Source organism: Lycorma delicatula, chromosome 1 (genome assembly GCF_047948215.1).
Source record: "Lycorma delicatula isolate Av1 chromosome 1, ASM4794821v1, whole genome shotgun sequence".
In the NCBI taxonomy this organism is placed as follows: Eukaryota; Metazoa; Arthropoda; class Insecta; order Hemiptera; family Fulgoridae; genus Lycorma; species Lycorma delicatula.
In genome coordinates this window covers 144,876,277-144,893,714 of record NC_134455.1, presented here as the reverse complement: position 1 = coordinate 144,893,714, position 17,438 = coordinate 144,876,277, and the positions used below count along the sequence as shown (strand labels likewise).

The 17,438-nt window shown below is 34.3% G+C and overlaps 1 protein-coding gene across 7 annotated transcripts in view; it reads right to left on the bottom strand.

The window, feature by feature from the left end:
* The window catches only part of LOC142323571 (NACHT and WD repeat domain-containing protein 2), a 182,548-nt gene that overhangs the window by 81,327 nt on the left and 83,783 nt on the right, over positions 1–17,438 (bottom strand). For all 7 annotated transcript variants that reach the window (XM_075363384.1, XM_075363419.1, XM_075363411.1 and 4 more), the window contains exons 12-14: positions 11,913–12,153; positions 8,182–8,274; positions 4,422–4,580 (exon numbers count right to left, since the gene is read on the bottom strand). In XM_075363384.1, coding sequence (XP_075219499.1) covers positions 4,422–4,580; positions 8,182–8,274; positions 11,913–12,153 — 493 coding nt within the window. The remainder of the gene's footprint in view (positions 1–4,421; positions 4,581–8,181; positions 8,275–11,912; positions 12,154–17,438) is intronic.

The following is a 17,438-nucleotide window of genomic DNA, read 5'->3' as shown; positions in this document are numbered from 1 at the left end:
CGTCTAATATTAACTGAAGATCTTCGTATGAGAAAGATTTGTGCAAAAATGGTCCCCAAAAATCTCACACAACAACAGCGAGAAACACGGAAAAATGTGACAGCCGATCTGTTAGAGCAAACGGAAATCAATCCAGATTCAGAGTTGAGCCGTGTTATCACTGGTGATGAAGGTTGTTTTTTTTTATTACGATCCAGAGACAAACGCCAAAGTTCGCAATGGTACTCAACGGTAACATCCAGACCAAAAAAAGCTCGCATGTCAAAGTCAAAAGTGAAATGCATGCTTGTGTGCTTCTTCGATTCCAAGGGAATTGTTCATAAAAAGTGGGTGCCTCCTGGACAAATAGTTAACCAATATTTCTACAAAGAAATTTTAGAAAGACTTCGTAAACGAGTTCTTCGTGTCCGTGCCAACATTGTTGATAATTGGATTCTGCATCACGATAATGCGCCATCCCATACTGCTCTGTCAGTACAGCAATTTTTAATCTCAAACAAATTTCAGTACTACCACAGCCACCTTATTCACCAGATATCACTCCGTGCTACTTTTTTCTATTTCCAAGAGTCAAAATCGTGGTCAACGGACTCCATTTTCAAACAATACAAGATGTCCAAAAAGCTGTGACGAGGGTCTTGGAGGATATTACAGAAGATGAGTTCCAGAAATGTTACCATAAATGGCAGAAGCGCTGGAATAAGTGTGTGCAATCAGAGAGGAACTACTTTGAAGGAGACAACACTAAACATGACTAAAACGGTAAGCAACTTTTTTTTTCACATCAGTTTCATTACTTTATTGTCGCACCTCGTACTTAATGTAGGGAATTCGACTGTACGATAATTTGTCTGCACCCTTGAGAAGCAAAAACTTCATTTTGGGCACAGAAATCTTTAAATTTTGAATGTCCATCCAGCCCTCCGTGGTCGACAAGACAGCTTGCGCTCGATCTTCCAGCTGCGGTCGTGAATTACCACGAACTAAAAGGAGACAGTCATCTACGAAAGCATGTGCGATGATCCCTTCTGGGAATGTCAATCCCAGAAACCCGTCAAATACCAGGTTTCACAGCAGGGGACCGAGAACGGAACCCTACGGGCTTCCCCTGGTGACGGATTTTTCAACAGCTAGGTGCGCATCTTTAAACAGAGCCGTACGATTAGACAAATAGTCACGTACTACAGCCTGCAGGCTACGGGAACATTGCGGCGTTCCAACTCATAGAGGACAGAACTCCAACACAAGGAAGAAAATGCTGCCTCTATGTCTATAAAAATTGCCAAAACATATTTACAGTCGGTGCTTTCCACCTCGGCAAGAGCATTTAAGATGCAATCCTCAGTGCCGTCCCCTTTCGTGAAGCCATACTGGCTTGGATTTAGAAAACAGTTCACCTCAATGCTTTTCCAGAGCCGCTCCACAACCAGTCTTTCAAGCAACTTGCCGATTACCGACAAGAGGCTGATGGGCCGATAACTGCCGACCTCAATAGGATACTTTCCTGATTTTAAGAGCACCCTCACCAAAGCCACTTTCCAACAAGTCGGGAAACAGTCACAGCTTCGGCACCCCGTGAACAGCCTGCCAAGAGGCTCTGTTATGACAGGCAGCCGATGGTAGAATATATCCGGGTCAAGTTGGTCAATCCCGGTGCCTTTCTCAGTGCCATTCGAGAAACCGCTCGGTCTATATCTACGGGATCCACAGCTCGTACGCCAGGAAAGACCGTAGCCCCCGCTCTAACGCCGACCTCTGCTTCACTCTCCGGAGCATCTGGAAACAGAGTATCCAGGAACGCCTGGTAAGTTGCCGCAGATGTTAAAGTGTGGTCACGACCACTGGACAGCACGTGCAGTGGATTTGGCCGGTAACATGATTTTGCTAGTTGCCAGGGGCTGTGCTGCAACTCGCGCATGGAGTCTTGCCATAACTTGAGTCTGGCTTCCTTAATGGCATAAACATACTCATTACGTGCGCGCCGGTAGATCCGCAGAAGCTCAACGCGCACATCATTAACGATAATCTCCGTTAGGGGGCGACGCTGGTATCTTCTCCTAGCGGACCTAACTCTTGCGCACAGCATGCTAAGGTCAGAGGACCACACTTTTCCCCGGGTTTCCACCTGCGTTTAACAGACGGCTCCCCGGAAGCAGCGGTCATGACGGCTCCAGGCAGTTCCCGACCAGCGGACTGGTCACTACCTAAGGGTCCGTCCATTGGCCGAGAAAAGGGTGTTAGAGACCTCGCCATTTGGCGAGGTCTCTAACACCCTCGCTTCTTTTCTCCCCAGATGCCTGACCACCTTGGTTTCTCGAAGGAAATCCTCGACGAATATATCCAATGTAGGATTTTGCCCCTGCACGGCCCTGAGGATTTCGAGCTCTTCCAACCTTGTCGCCCTTGGCAAATCGTATACCAATATCTGCGGCCTCATCTCGGCCAGCAACTGAGCCTTCAGCCCGTTCCTTGTCAGAACTCGGCCTCCAGCAGCTGCTTCACTCACTTATGACTTCCAAGATGACACCATGGTCTCTTGTTTTAGTGACCTGGGAGACTTGGATCTTTTCCCTCCGCGGGTCCAGGACCTTCTTCAGGGTTATTTTCGTCGCTAACGACGAAGCCCCCGGACCAGGTTTTAGCGGAACCACCTTAACGGTAGCCCGCTTAATTTTAGCTGCCGGCGCCTGAACTGGCAGCGGTGGACTAATCCGCTTAGGCACAGGGCGGCAGCCACTGCGGCGAAGTAGACAGGCTTTTTAACCTTCACCCGTTTCATAGACTTGTGGAGTTCACTCAGAACTTCATCCGTTACCGGCTTGAAGCTTCTGACTCCCTCCACAATCAGGTCCACCTTGCCGGACAGTCGTGAAACAACCGAGTCCAACGCAAGGTTGGCACCTTGGATTCCCTCACATTTTAATGCCATACCCGAGACCAACAATGCACATTGACTCAAATAAGAATAGACAAGCTGCCGAATCTCCAAGGACACTCTCGATTCCTTTTTTGAGGAAATTTTGGTCCACTCTGAACCGTATCTTCTCGATCCGCCCTAAACCTTTGGATCCGGAGTTCATCTGCTTCTCAGCAGGCTTACCTCCCAAGACCTACCGCCTAGGGCCGATCACTGCACCGCCATCCTCCACTTCCCTTGACTTCGAGGGGAGCCGCCCTTCGGGCTTGGCTCGCCCCTCCTAGCCGCGCACTCCTTGTGCGGTCCGGTCGCAACCTTCCCCGCACAATTCGTGACAAAGGTTTCGGCTTTTTTTTGTGCAAACCGCTTCACGAGGGCACAGCACCTTCCCGGTGGTAACCTCAAAGATCTCTTTTGCGAAGGACCGGGGCTTCTGTGGAGACCTGCCGATTGACCTTCTCAGCTGGAAGGGGCAAAACCAACCAAGTCCTCCAAGCAATCTCTCCCGGATTGCTTCATCGCAGCTTAAGCAAATAATACCGACTGGGACGCCAGGCACTACGTCCACAGCCTGAAAGAAACTAACACCTAACTCAAGGCAAGGTGAGCGTTTAACAAGCAAGGGCACTTGTTCTCACGTAACCCCGCTCGAAACGCCAAAAGCTAAAAGCTCCTAAGTCAGACCACCGGCGAGGTCGGAGCGAAATCGCTTCCCGAACCTGCCAGAGGATCTAGAAAGTCTATTGGTTAACTACGAATTGGGGACACCGACACACAAAGAAAACGCCCTTATTTAGCCGACGCTGTCTCTCCTACAACACACTACGCCGCTGTTCCGTGAAACACTTTGCAGCAACGCAGGTTGACTAACTGCCACCGATCGTTGTACAGCCCCGACGGCGTGTACATAGAACACTGTCCTTGCAGAAAATCGCTCCCGGTAATGCAAATTGCAAGTTTACAGTACGGAGCCAAAGGCCGAGAAGCGATGTGGTAGTTGATAATGAACTTTTGTAGTATGTGAAAAATGCCATTTCCCTGACTGGGACTTGATCCAGAAACCTCTTTATGAAAGGCAGAGACACTAGCACTCCACCATTAAGATCAGCAGAATGGTTAATTATGTTAAGATATTGAGGATTAATAAGTATTGGTAAATATTAGGGAGTAGCATCCTGGAACCTGAAGTGTATGAAGGAAGAAATGTTAGAAAATGCCAATAATTCTTGTAAATCACTGAAGTTACATAATGTTAGGTGCTGCTTGACTGTATGCTGTTGGTATTTGCTAGCAGGAAATAAATAGAATATAATACACTAGAACCAATGATGTATGTATTTCACATCTAATAATTAAAGCATTGTTGTATGAACCACTTATCACATGGTTAATGTTATTTCAAATGAGATTTAAATATCAAAACTACAATGCTATGTGTTGTAAATTGTCTAATAAATTTAATTTTTAAAATATTAACAAAGATGAATTAAAAATGGACCTGTACCTGTACAAGGTAGCTGCCAGCAGCACCCAACCCGACCTTGATCTTAGAGAAAGTAGAAGTTGCACTACTATCATCATCATTTACAGAAATTATTAATCGTACATTATTAGGAACAGGGACTGGCAGCCAATCAAAACTTGTTGAGCCAAATTCTCGTATCTGAAATGTACAACAATGAAAACAGATTTGATTAAATCAGGTATTTTGTAATGATCATATCTTAAACACTACTTTTAGTGGCCGTCTTAATTAAAAGCGTTTTCTTTACTGAATTAATTCAGGGATAACCACTCTTTGTGAATCATACTTAATAAACCAAATAAATTTTATAAATCAATATTTTCAAGCACTTTTTAAACACTTAATTTTAAGTGAGGCTGCTTTAGATATGTTACATAATACATAAAATACTCATAACATAAAAAAATACTAATACTTATACAAATGATTTCCAATCAATATGGAGATTAAAAGAAACTATATTTTTTTGTATTGAATACATTTATCATCTACCTTTCTTAGCTTCTTCATGACTAAATCACCTTTTGAAGCATTTTGGATATAATCCATTTTCAAAACTTGATGTACTGGCACTTCTCCTTTGTAAGGCTTTATATAGGAATAAGTCATACTCTTTACCCCACTCAAATTACACACATTATCTAGCTAATCTTTCTTCCTCTTCTTTGTTATCTATTGGTTACACTCCATCTATTTATTTTATAATTCCTATCCCCTGTTCTAAGCAAATTATTTAAGAATCTTAATTTGTTCAGAACATGGAAATAGATAATTATAAAATAAACAGATGGAGTATAACCGATAGATAACAAAAAAAAACAGTAAGAAATACTAGCCAGATAATATTGTGGTTTGAGTGGGATAAGGGGTCCTGACCTAACAATATATAAAGCCTTACAAGGAGAAGTGCCAGAACAGTGAGTTTTGAAAATGGAATATATCTGAAACACGGCAACAGTTGATTTAGTTATGATGAAGCTAAGAAAGGTAGGTAAATTTACTCAGTATAAAAATTATGATGATCTTTGCAAAAAATGTGTGTATTTCAATAAAACTTATACTGCTTATGTAACAAATTAAATTCCTCTAGAAAAAGTGAATCCCTTTGAATTAAGCAGAAAATTATTGCGCCAGTACATACAGGTAAGTAAACTGTTCTAGCACTCTGCATTTTTTAACTTTTTACATCCCCTTTTTCTATAAGAATTTTGAAGAAAAGAATTTGTAAGTTCAAATATACTCATTTTTTTAAATCAATTTTTAAGTCAGTATTTTTTAATTGTGTAACAATGTTTTTTATTCATACAGAAACGAACAAGTATGCAATATGTGTTACATATGGTCTTTCTTCCTCTACTAAGTTAAACCAGTATAATAACACTGTTTTTCTACAGAAAAGGGTAGTACATTAAATCTGTGGTTTAATCTATTTTTCACTTTATTTTCTATGGCTGTGATGCATGTAGAGCATATGATGTATAACAGACACCTATCCGAGTTGCTTTCTCTGAGAATAGTGTTTACTACACTGTCAATCCTTATGGTGAACAGGGTGAATATGTCACTTGTAGAGGTGAATATCACTTGCATTTGGTGACATTGGCATGGTGATATACAACTGTATACTTGACTCAGTGAAGAAGGCAAATGGGAAACTATTTCATTCCTCATTTCCCCTTCTTAATTCTGGCACAGGATCTTTTTTTTTCTGAAGGATGATTATGCCATTTTCAGAAATGAGTGCTGACTCATGTCAGGTCACCTACAACCATTACAGTTATAACACTCACCTACCTGATCTATTTATTTATGAAATTCATTTTTGGTTTCATTATTTATAATTTTGGAAAGTTCTAGTTATTTACAGAATAAAAATAAACTATTATAAAAATAAATTTTACCATAAAATAAAAATTTATTGATAATAATTTTTTATCAAGGAATTGTAAACTGGAAAGATTATATTCAGTTAATTTCTTGCATAGACTATCAGTATATTTCAATTCTTAGAAATTTTGTTCTTTCCTGATCTAAATAGTGTTACATATTCCACGTGGGCCAAAATGCAAGTTATATTTTATATCTACAACTGACAATCAAGTCGACTGAATCAATAACTAGTTGTTAATCAAGTAAACTCAATTTAGTCATCACAGGGAAGTGCTGTACAATGAATATCATTACTCTCTAAGAAAGGGATTATGACTGAGGCAGCTTGAATCTCTGGTGTATTACCTGCACCTAATATATAAGATTGTGTAAAATGACAAATTAATGAATTCCTTCTTGCAGAAAACAATAAGTTACACATGTTGTTTCTGTTCAGATGTAAACATTTAAGAATATCCAAGAGGTTGTTTGAAATGTTTAGTACAAAACTAGGAACAAGAGTACATGTAACAAGATTTTTTAGATGTGGTTTGGAGTAAGAAAAGGTAATAACTAACCTAATAATTTTAATTTTTAATTTAATGCTGCAAAAATTGATTTAGGAAAGTATAGAGTGATAATTTAGTGATACGAGCAAATAAATACAAGACAAGAGAATGTAATGGAGTATCACAATCAAATTTAATTAAATACAGCACCCTTAGTTCATGACCTCTTGTTACAGCAACCTTCTCATACCATATTATTTAATAGAATAAGGGATTGACAGGTTGACAAAGAAAAATTTTGACCCAAAATTTGCTTCTTTCTTCCAGCTGAATGCATTTTGACGCACGTTTAATGATTTTATTTTCACTGTATTTTATATTCCTGTAAAATATTTTCTTAATACTAATTCAGATGCACAAAAGAGATTTAAAAAATCTCTTATCTCTTTAAAAAAAAAATTAAAAGATCTGTTTTCTTATCTTACTAGACCTACTTAGTGAAACTTTTTCTAATATTTATCTCACTGACCTAAACAAAGATATCAGTTACTGGAACTTTGCATTATGTTTTGTGATGTAGAGTACACTTATTATTTTATATATTTTATGTTAATTCATATTTATTATAATTATTAAATTTTGGCAAACAAAATCATTGGTGTAATTAGGATAATTAATTACTATATTTTCATAAGCATCTAAGCTTTTAGTGATAAATAGTGGACAAAACTAATGAGGGAAGGCAAATACTTTGCTCATTTGATATTCAGTGTCAAAAAACCAGGCCTCTACCGAAGCACATGCCATTGCAGACATTAGTATGTTGTAACATAATTTTTTACTGATATGTTGACCTTTTGCTGATGACAGAGGAAGAAGGTACAGAAAAAATCAAGCTGGATCAGACCCAATTTGAAATCAAGGGTTCTACTAGTTTATTACGACTAAATAAAGGAAGCTATAAAAATCATTACAATATTTTTTTTTCTATGTTTTATAATTAAACAGTAATGATAGAAAATATAGTACTCTTTTGTGAAATAATTATTTAATTATAATGGCTGACTTAGAAAGAATATAATATGTAGAAGTGTATTAATTCCCATTAATATTGAAGAGATCAATAGTACTTTATATAATCAAAAAAGAAAACAGCATGAATAGTATGAACTTGGAACAATGTAACAAAAAAGTTAAATGAAGGAAAATAAATGGGAAAAGAGGAAGGTGAATGAGAAAAATTGTCAATTCAGGGACATTATGGAATTATGAAGTTATAAACATATGAATTAGGAGGACTGAATAATACTGAAAATAGCAAGCACTTGTTTTAGGACAGTTATGTTGAAAAAAATTGATACCTGGTCCAGTCCATCAATAATAACAATGACTGTCCTTTGTAATGCAGCAGTTGCAAGTGTTGAGCTTAATACTTCCGAGTATGTTTCCAAATTCTGCAAATAATAAACATCACATCACAAAAAAAATGTAAATGAACACTATCCAGCATTTCATAAGTCTACTTACATTTAAATGTTTTGGTAAAACTAAACATTTTTGAAATGACAAACCAAACCAAATTTAATATTTAAAATTTTTAATTACCACAACAGAATATCTATGACTGATTGAAAGATTTAAAAATGATTGCACAAGTATTACACATGAAGATAGAGCTAGACACCCACCCGTATACAGTTACAACTAACGACAACATTGATACATAAGCATCATAATTCTGAAAAATAAAGAAGAAGTGAGCCCTGATGAATTGTCATCAAATTAGTCATGGTTCTGCCTATAAAATCACCCCCATATACTTAACTTTCATAAAGTTTTGCACAGTGGGCATCAAAACAACTCACAATATTGCAAAAACAAATGATGCACTTGGATATCTGCCAGCAAAATTTGGCCCCTGCATTAATGATGGTGACAGTTTCTTGAACAGAATTAATTACCTTCAGTAATGAAATATGAGTCTACCTTCTTGAGCTTGAAGGAAAACTGCAAAAATAGAATGAAAATATCCACAACTGAAAGCTAACAAGAAGAAAATTTCAAAAGTCAACCATCAGCATGAAAATTAATTATAAAATCTTTTGTGAATCTCAAGACTCAGTCTGGAACATTATCAGAAATATTCTTTGATATTCTTGTTAAGAAGATAAAGCCTACAATGGGAACCAAGTGCTGAGAAAAAGTATCAAGTGGCATTGATTTGTTGGCTGCAGCAATAATATTGCCTGCACAGTTGAAATCCTCCAGAAAATCAAGTCTGTGGTATTGGCTCACCTTCAATATAGACCTGATCTCACTCTCAAATTATCACCTATTTGGTTAACTCAAAGAGGTCATTGATTCATCTTCAAGCAAGAACTGAATGAATTGATGCATGTGCAACTTGTTACTCAATGGAAAAAATTTCTTTTGAGGGGGAAAATTTGTGCAAGAATGATAGAAGGGTGTTGATAAGAATGAGGGTTATGTTGAAGAATAATTTTATCATAAAATTTTATTTTTGTTGAAATAAAGTTTATAACTGTATTTTGTATTATTGACTCGCCTTCATACTTCAAATAAAGTAAAAATAATTAATGATACAACTAATCATAAACTTAAAGAAAAAACTATACTAAATAATGTATAAAATACAGAAAAAATTTCCACATAACTAACTATACTTGTTAACACAAACTTTTGGGTGAATGAAAGAGAATTTTTTTTTTTAAACATTACTCATTGCATATTGTTACATGTTGTAAGGTAGTTATGAATTTTTGTTTAGTTGGAACAAAACCAATCTTTATGAATAAATTTATAATAGAACTAACAAACAGTAACTGGAGAATGATTTTTAATAAAATGTGATAAACTATGCTAAAGACTATGGTGTTAAATGAGGATGTCAACTGTTGTATGGTGCAATATTTTTTTTTTATCAGTTTCATGCAACCAAATCAGTAATTGCAAACACTTATCTAAGACGTTCCCTGATTATTGAGACTGTGACTGATGAAATGAATTGATCACTCGTGAATAAACATATAGATTACCTATGTTCAATTGTTTGTAAAAAAAAAAGAAATATACATTGTATACATATATGAAGTGCCAAATACAGCAATTGAACAAAACTCACCAGATGAGACACTTTTTAGTCACACAATTTTTAGGTCTCTTTCAATCCAAATTTTAATTATAGCAAGAAAAAAGTTGGATCTGTAGATAGAATGAGAAATTATTTTTTATAATAAATATTGTTACTATTACTGCATTAATACAACATTTTTATAAGTTATAATTAAAAATCAAGATTGAAGATGATGTAGCTTCAAAAGATATCTCCCCATACTATTCAAATAGAAGAAATGGACAAGGAGACTCAATTAACTGGCCTCCAAAGTTCTACAATTTAAATCTCCTTGTTTACTTTCTGTGGGGAACATGAAGAAGTAAATTACAAAATAAAGGTTAATTCCAGCTAAGAATTGTCAACAGAATTTTGAATGCATCAGAGATTCTTAAGGACCTCCTTTGAAACTGTGTATTACACTAATAATTATAGTTTCTTTTTGGATCTATCCAGATTTGACATGAAATTAATTTTTTTACAATATATTTTTATTCCATTTCTTATCTTTATTGTTGTTGTCATGATTATAATGTTTGAGCATTTGTAAAGAGAACAAGGAGTGTTTTAACAGATAAGGTGAAAAAGATTTGTTTAATTTTGATCACATTGTGAAATAAATTTTAAAAATAACAAGTTTTAATATGTAAAAATACAAAGTAAAATAATTCATTTCTTGATAGATAACCAGATAGATCCTTTATAATTACAATTTCTATTACCTCGTGTGATATTTCTTCTTCAATGAAAGTTGTTTTTTTATTCACTTTATTTATATTAATTTGTTCAAAATTAAAATCTCCACAGTAGCTAATGTTTTTTTTTTTTTAATGGAAATTTATCAAAGTTTATTTACTCAAAATATAAAAAAATTATTTTCTGACAGTGATTTATGGAGCTTTATAAAAATATCTCAGATAACTGAGTTATAGCTTTGTTTCAAATTTTTAAAATTAAGTACCCTTTTAATAAAAAATCTTGCTTGTATTTGGGAACTACTGAAATGTTTATCAGAAATTTGTTTGAAATCATGTCATGTGACTTTTATGAATTTAATTTCTATGCACCAATATATATATTTATATTACTTCTTTAATATGTCAAACTGTAGTGGATTTGACATTACCAACTGTCTAAAACTTGGCTGCTTATTTTCAAAACTCAAATCTCTATATTGTTATGGAATTAAATAGTTAGCAAATTATCTGATAAATAATTTTTTTTTGTCATAATTTTACAAAATTTGCAGAATTTTACAAAATTCTGCTAAAATAAAGATTGATACCTATTTTAATAAATAAGTCCATATACACAAATTTTGTATTAATGGTGGCAAATAACATACATGCTAATAACTGTTATGTACTACATCAGTATTATTGTATGTATTTGTATTTATGTTACCTGACCACAATTTCATACAATAAGAATATAAGATAGAGAGAATTTTGAGGGTAACATAACTTTTTTTTACATTTAGCAGTACATATTACTGATAGATAATTGCTTACCAAATACTTACTGAATGTTTGAAAGTTTATTGTTGCATTTTTACAAAATCTTATGCATACCAGTTCTTTCTTTTTTATGTCTCTAAAATTCACTTGATGATGCATGCATAATGGGAAAACATTTTTGCCAGTATTTCAGAATCAGTCTAACTCTATCTATACCATTCAATACAGTGACACACAGCACATGCTAGTGTTACCACCTAGGAATGTATCATACTAACTGCTTCAGGAGTCATGACCCTTGGTTCAGAATATTTGGTTAAAATCAAATATATGCATACCATATATATTACCATATATGCAGCTTAGTATCAGTGTACAGAGAACAGGATGATAATTTTCATGAAACAATCATACCTGAGCAACCTTATGGAACCAGCTGCGCTAGAGAACAGACAGCCTTAATGTATGGTGTATGTGTTTATGTAACATCAATTGAACTTACATGTCTGAGAAATGGAGTGTGGCCATCGCTTACAATTGAACATTGTGTAATTATTGTGCGCAATATTTGCTCAATTGTCATGCTCTGTTGTGAGATACCGGTGAATCGAACTGCTACAACACTGTCAGGCAACCAATTGTGACAACACTGTGCAGCTCTCGATAAAAGAGTAGTCTTACCACATCCATGACTTCCATGTAGTACCAATACTTGACCAGATGCTGCTTCACCCATAATATAACTAAGACAAGAAAATAATAACATAAATGAATTACTTATTTAAAAGTTATATTAAGAAAAATTTTCATATATGTGATATTAAATCCTCTAATGATCTTTATTATTCAAAATTCTAAGACTCTGAAACTCAGATAAAACATGATAGATGACTTTCAACATGATATACGGTAGAACTTTTAATTTTAAAAGTTTAATTCTCATTTCTGTACAATTTTGACAAATTTTGTGTTTACTAAAGAAACTGATTTTAATTTTTTTATAAATTTTACTATATAATGCTACCATAAAGAATGTGTGGTAAGATATAAAGTAATTGTTCCACAACACACAAAGCCAATGTTATGTGTGATGATAAATTCATTATATAAATATATTTTTAAGTTTTTATAAGTTGTTGCAACTTTTCTACAAACCAAAACTGACTCTTGTCAACCTGAGTATTTTTTCTGCTAACTGAAAATATCTGTGAGAACCTTATGCTTAAGTGTAATTTATGAAAAAAAATTGTATGCTCATACTGCTGAAAACATTAGCATAAAAAATATTTCCAAGTAAATTAAGAGTTATTTCTATATAAATATTATATATTGTTTTTCCTAAATTATTCTCATTGTAATCATCAGAATGTATTTTAATTAAGAAAAGTATAAGAAATTTTGTCTCCATGATTATCCATGTTTTAATTTTTTTCATTTTCTTGTGAACACATTTTGACTTTATATTTGTTAATATTTTTGTTCTCTTATTCTTTTCCTTTTTATCCATCTTCTGCAGGCAATCCCTTACTTCAAGGCTACATCACAGTGACTGTAATTACAAACTCATGTGCAGGAGAGGTGTGTAATCTATGTGTGAGAGGAAAGTGTAATCTATTCTGTTAACTTTCTTTTTTTCAACAACTGTCAAACACCAAACTTCTTTTAAAACATTTTTAGCACTTGTTTGTTGTTAGTCCTACTCCATCTTAATCTCCACCTTTTCACTTTCAAATGCCAAAGTTTTTCAAAATGTTTTTCTTCCTGTTTCACTGTTATTTAAATGATGAAGTTAAAGTAAAAGAGATATTATTTTTTCCAAAATATTCTTGATCTCTAAATAAAATGTCAACATTGATCTACTATTTACCTTTTTACCTCTGACATAACCAACTGAGACCATTAGATAACAGATTGTATCTTTCAAAATTATATAGAAATTACAAATAAAAAATAAATACAACTCTCTCATTGAGCTCACATAACCAATGATATTTCATAAACATGGTAGGGATGCAGTAAGAATTAAATATCTGTAAATGATTATATTATGCTTCCATGTGTCAGATAACTTAATTGGATAAGAAAACTACAATTCAAGATCATGAAAAACAGCATCAAAATGAGTAATGATGTAAAATATATCTGATATATTGTTAGACAAGGAGATCTTCTGACTGGAGATTTGTTGTTGTTTTTATTATTTATAACAGAGATATTCAATTTGAAAAAATCATCTTATTAGGAATCAGTACAGTACAAGGCCTGATCATAAAATATTCAGCCTTATTTTTTTAATTGGTAAAAGTAAAACACATAAATAGTGTTTGTCGTGTTTTTGTTTCTGTTCAAAATTACTGAACAGGGTTGAGCAGAGGATCTGCATTAAATTTTGTCAGAAATTTGGTGACATGCAAGTAGAGACAATAAGAAGGATTCAGACTGTCTTTGGTGATCAAGATATGGGGGTTAAACAGATTTAAAGATTGGTATCACCTATTGGATGGCCTATTGAAAGTAATGAATGCTGTGGCAGACCTTTCACTAGCAAAAATCCCCAAAATCTTAAGCAAGTTGATAAATGGTGATGAATGATCTTTAAATAACAATTACAGAGCTTAAAGATGAAGCAGGAATTTCATTTGGATCAGTGCAATCAATCTTAATGGAAGATCTCAAGATGTGGTTCATAGCAGCAAAATCTGTCCCAAAATTTCTCTCATGAACAAAAGGAAAACCAACTGCAAGTTATTCATTATCTCATTCCTAATGTGCTAATATTGATCCTGTTTTTATATAAAAAAAAAATAATAACTGAAAATGAAACATGGGTCATTGGGTATGACCCTGAGGCAAATGCATCCCATTGGAAACTGGAAGTTCTCCATGACAAAAGAAAGCCAGGCAATCACAAAGCAATGTGGAGGTCATTCTCAGAGTAGTTTTGATTATCAAGGCATGATTCATCACTAGTAAGCTCCCCAAGGATAAACTGTCAATAAAGAGTACTACATAACTGTTCTTCATCGGCTAGGAGATGGTATTCGACAAAGCCATGATTGACATATATGTCAATGTATTCGACTACATTACTGTGAGTCACTTCTGTCCATCATCATAAGCGATAAAATGTTGCATTGCAGTAGGAAAAATAAATCATAATAACCGATATGTCACTACAATCAATGTAATTATAAAAAACACACATACTGTATTTATGTATTAACAGCATATCAAACAAACCATGAGACAAGTTTTTGGTTACTATACCCAATGTCACTATAAACGATAGTTACTGGTATTAACAGCATACCAAACCAACCAAGAGACAAGTTTTTGGTCACTATATCCGATGTCATTATATCCGATGTCACTATAAACGATACTTACTGTATCGTTTGACATATATTTTCATCATTTGATCACAAATTATGAAAATATAAAATAGGTAGTCTAAAAATTAGTGAGCGTTCTGCAGACAAGGTAGCATTACTGTCTCAAATCTCAGGGTATATGAGTCGTAGTGGGTCGGGCAGAATATCATTTGACAGCTGGCAGTTGAAGCTAGTAGATGTGCAAAAAGTGTTGGAATTCTTATACTTTGTAAGGTATTGCGCCATGAACGAACTTTCTGCAAAACTGCGCTACAATTTACAACTTTATTTTGATAAAGGTGCAAATGCTGCTAAGCCCACAAAAAAATTTGTGCTGTTTATGGGCAAGGTTCATTATCAAAAACAGCCAAACAATGGTTCAATCACTTCCATTTTGAAAATTTTGATGTCCAAGATCTCCTTGCAGTGGGCAACTAGTCACAGAAAAAGTGAATGATATTCTGGCAAAAATTGAGGAAGACCAGCACATAAGCAGTCATGACATCACCAATGACCTAATCATCCATCACCAAACAGTGTTAAATTATTTGGAGAAAGCTGACTACAAAGAGAAGTTCAATGTTTGGGTGCCACATGACCTGACTCAAAAAGATTTACTCAATCGAATTTCTATCTATGAATCTCTAGTGAAATATAATGAAACTGAGCCATTTCTGAACTGGTTGACCACAAATTATGAAAAGTGGATAACCTATGACAACAATGTGTGAAAAAGATTGTGGTCGAAGTGAGGAGAAGCTCCATAATCTGTGGCAAAGCACACACCGATGCCCAAGAAGGTTATGCTGTGCGTTTGGTGGGATTGGAAGGGCACTGTGCATCACAAGCTGCTGTTGCCAGGCAGAATAATAAACTCAGACCTGTACCATTGACAATTAGCAGGACTGCACCTAGCAATTCAAAAGAAACAGATTGAACTGGTCAACAGAAAGGGTGTCACATACCATGCTGACAATGCCAGACCATATACACCTATAACGACATGTCAGAAATTGAGAGAACTTGACTGAAAGACTTTAATGCATTCATCGTTTAGCCTGGACCTGCCAGTGTCAGACTATCATTTGTTTTGGTCTCTGAACTCCCTGAAAGGTGTTACATTAGTTTCAAAAGAGGCCTGTGAAAACCACTTGTCACAATATCTTGATCAGAAACCACAGAAGTTCTATAGCAATGGGATTATGGTGTTGCCAGAAAAAATGGCAGAAGGTCATCGAAAAAAATGGTACATATGTGTTCTCATAATATTATTTTCCAATAACAATAAATGTAATCTCAATTTTGGCCTCTAAACGCTCGATACTTTTTAGACAACCTGATATATAATTTTATATATATATATGCAGGTTAAAAATCAGTTTCTCCCTGTATTCACAGATTTAAATTTTCTAACAGTGGAAAGTTTTGGTTTTGCAGTTGGAAAAGAATTAATCATACTTAAAGAATTCTTGTTTTCATGCCTATATAATTTTTAGAAATTTAATGTTTATACTCAAAAAAACTACTTAAAATAGTAATTTAAAAATTAAAATCAGTAATATCTTTAAAAGCTGTAATTATATCAGCTGATTATGAAATAAATATCTAATTACTTCAGATTTAAGAACTAAAAACTAGAACAAATTTTTAAGCAACATGGTGGAAAAATAACTAGAATAATAACAACAATAGGGACACAAAAAATCCTGAATTTGGCATTGGCAATCCAATGTAAAATAACAATGTCATTTTGCTGTGTTTGGCAGCATAATCAGATACCTCCTCATTATACTCTTGAAGTTAGAGTTTACCTCAATCAAACTACACTGAGTGGGTAGGATGGCCAGGAATAGATGAACAGTTCATGTTTATATGTTCTGATGCAATGTTTTGTTCTGGGGAATTATCAAAGATGTGGTATTTTCTTGAAACCCAAATGACTTGAACTGCCTCACAGAATTGAATGAGAATTCAGTTAATTTTATAAAGTGGGAGAAATCTTTATTGGGAAAAATCTGTAATTCAATAGTTAAACACTGTCACAAGGCATAAGTGCAGAATAAGATTTGAAAGACATTCTGTCAATTTGTATTGCATATATAAAATTAAAAAACTTTCATTCTTACTGTTTTCTTATTAGTAACTGCAGAAAAAAACTTTTACCTCACATGTTATACATACAGTTCTTTACAATTGTTTTAATTAAAAAAAGCTCACCTTACTGTTTTTCAATTTCATGCATAGTGTTCTTATAGTAATTGCAACTTAAACAAATTAATATATTAAAATTAAAAGCCTTAAGATAAAGTAAGGCAATGGAACAGGTAAAGATGTTTCCTTCCTTAGTTTTAAAGTTTTTAATTTGTATTCTTAACAAACAGATCTGATTAAGCAGCAATCATTGCAAAAGCAATCATGAGCATATCTTAAGGAATTGTAAAATAGTATGATGTGTTTTTTTTGTGATAAAATAATAAGCTTAACATTATTATTTTGATTCTATCAGAAATCATAGTTAACCTCTACACTAACTAGAATATTTATATTATTAATCCACAAGAGTACAGAATTCAAACAACTATTATGTAAAAAACAACTAAACTGCCTAATATTTATTATTAACACATAACCACAGTTTTATGACAACAGTGAGTAGT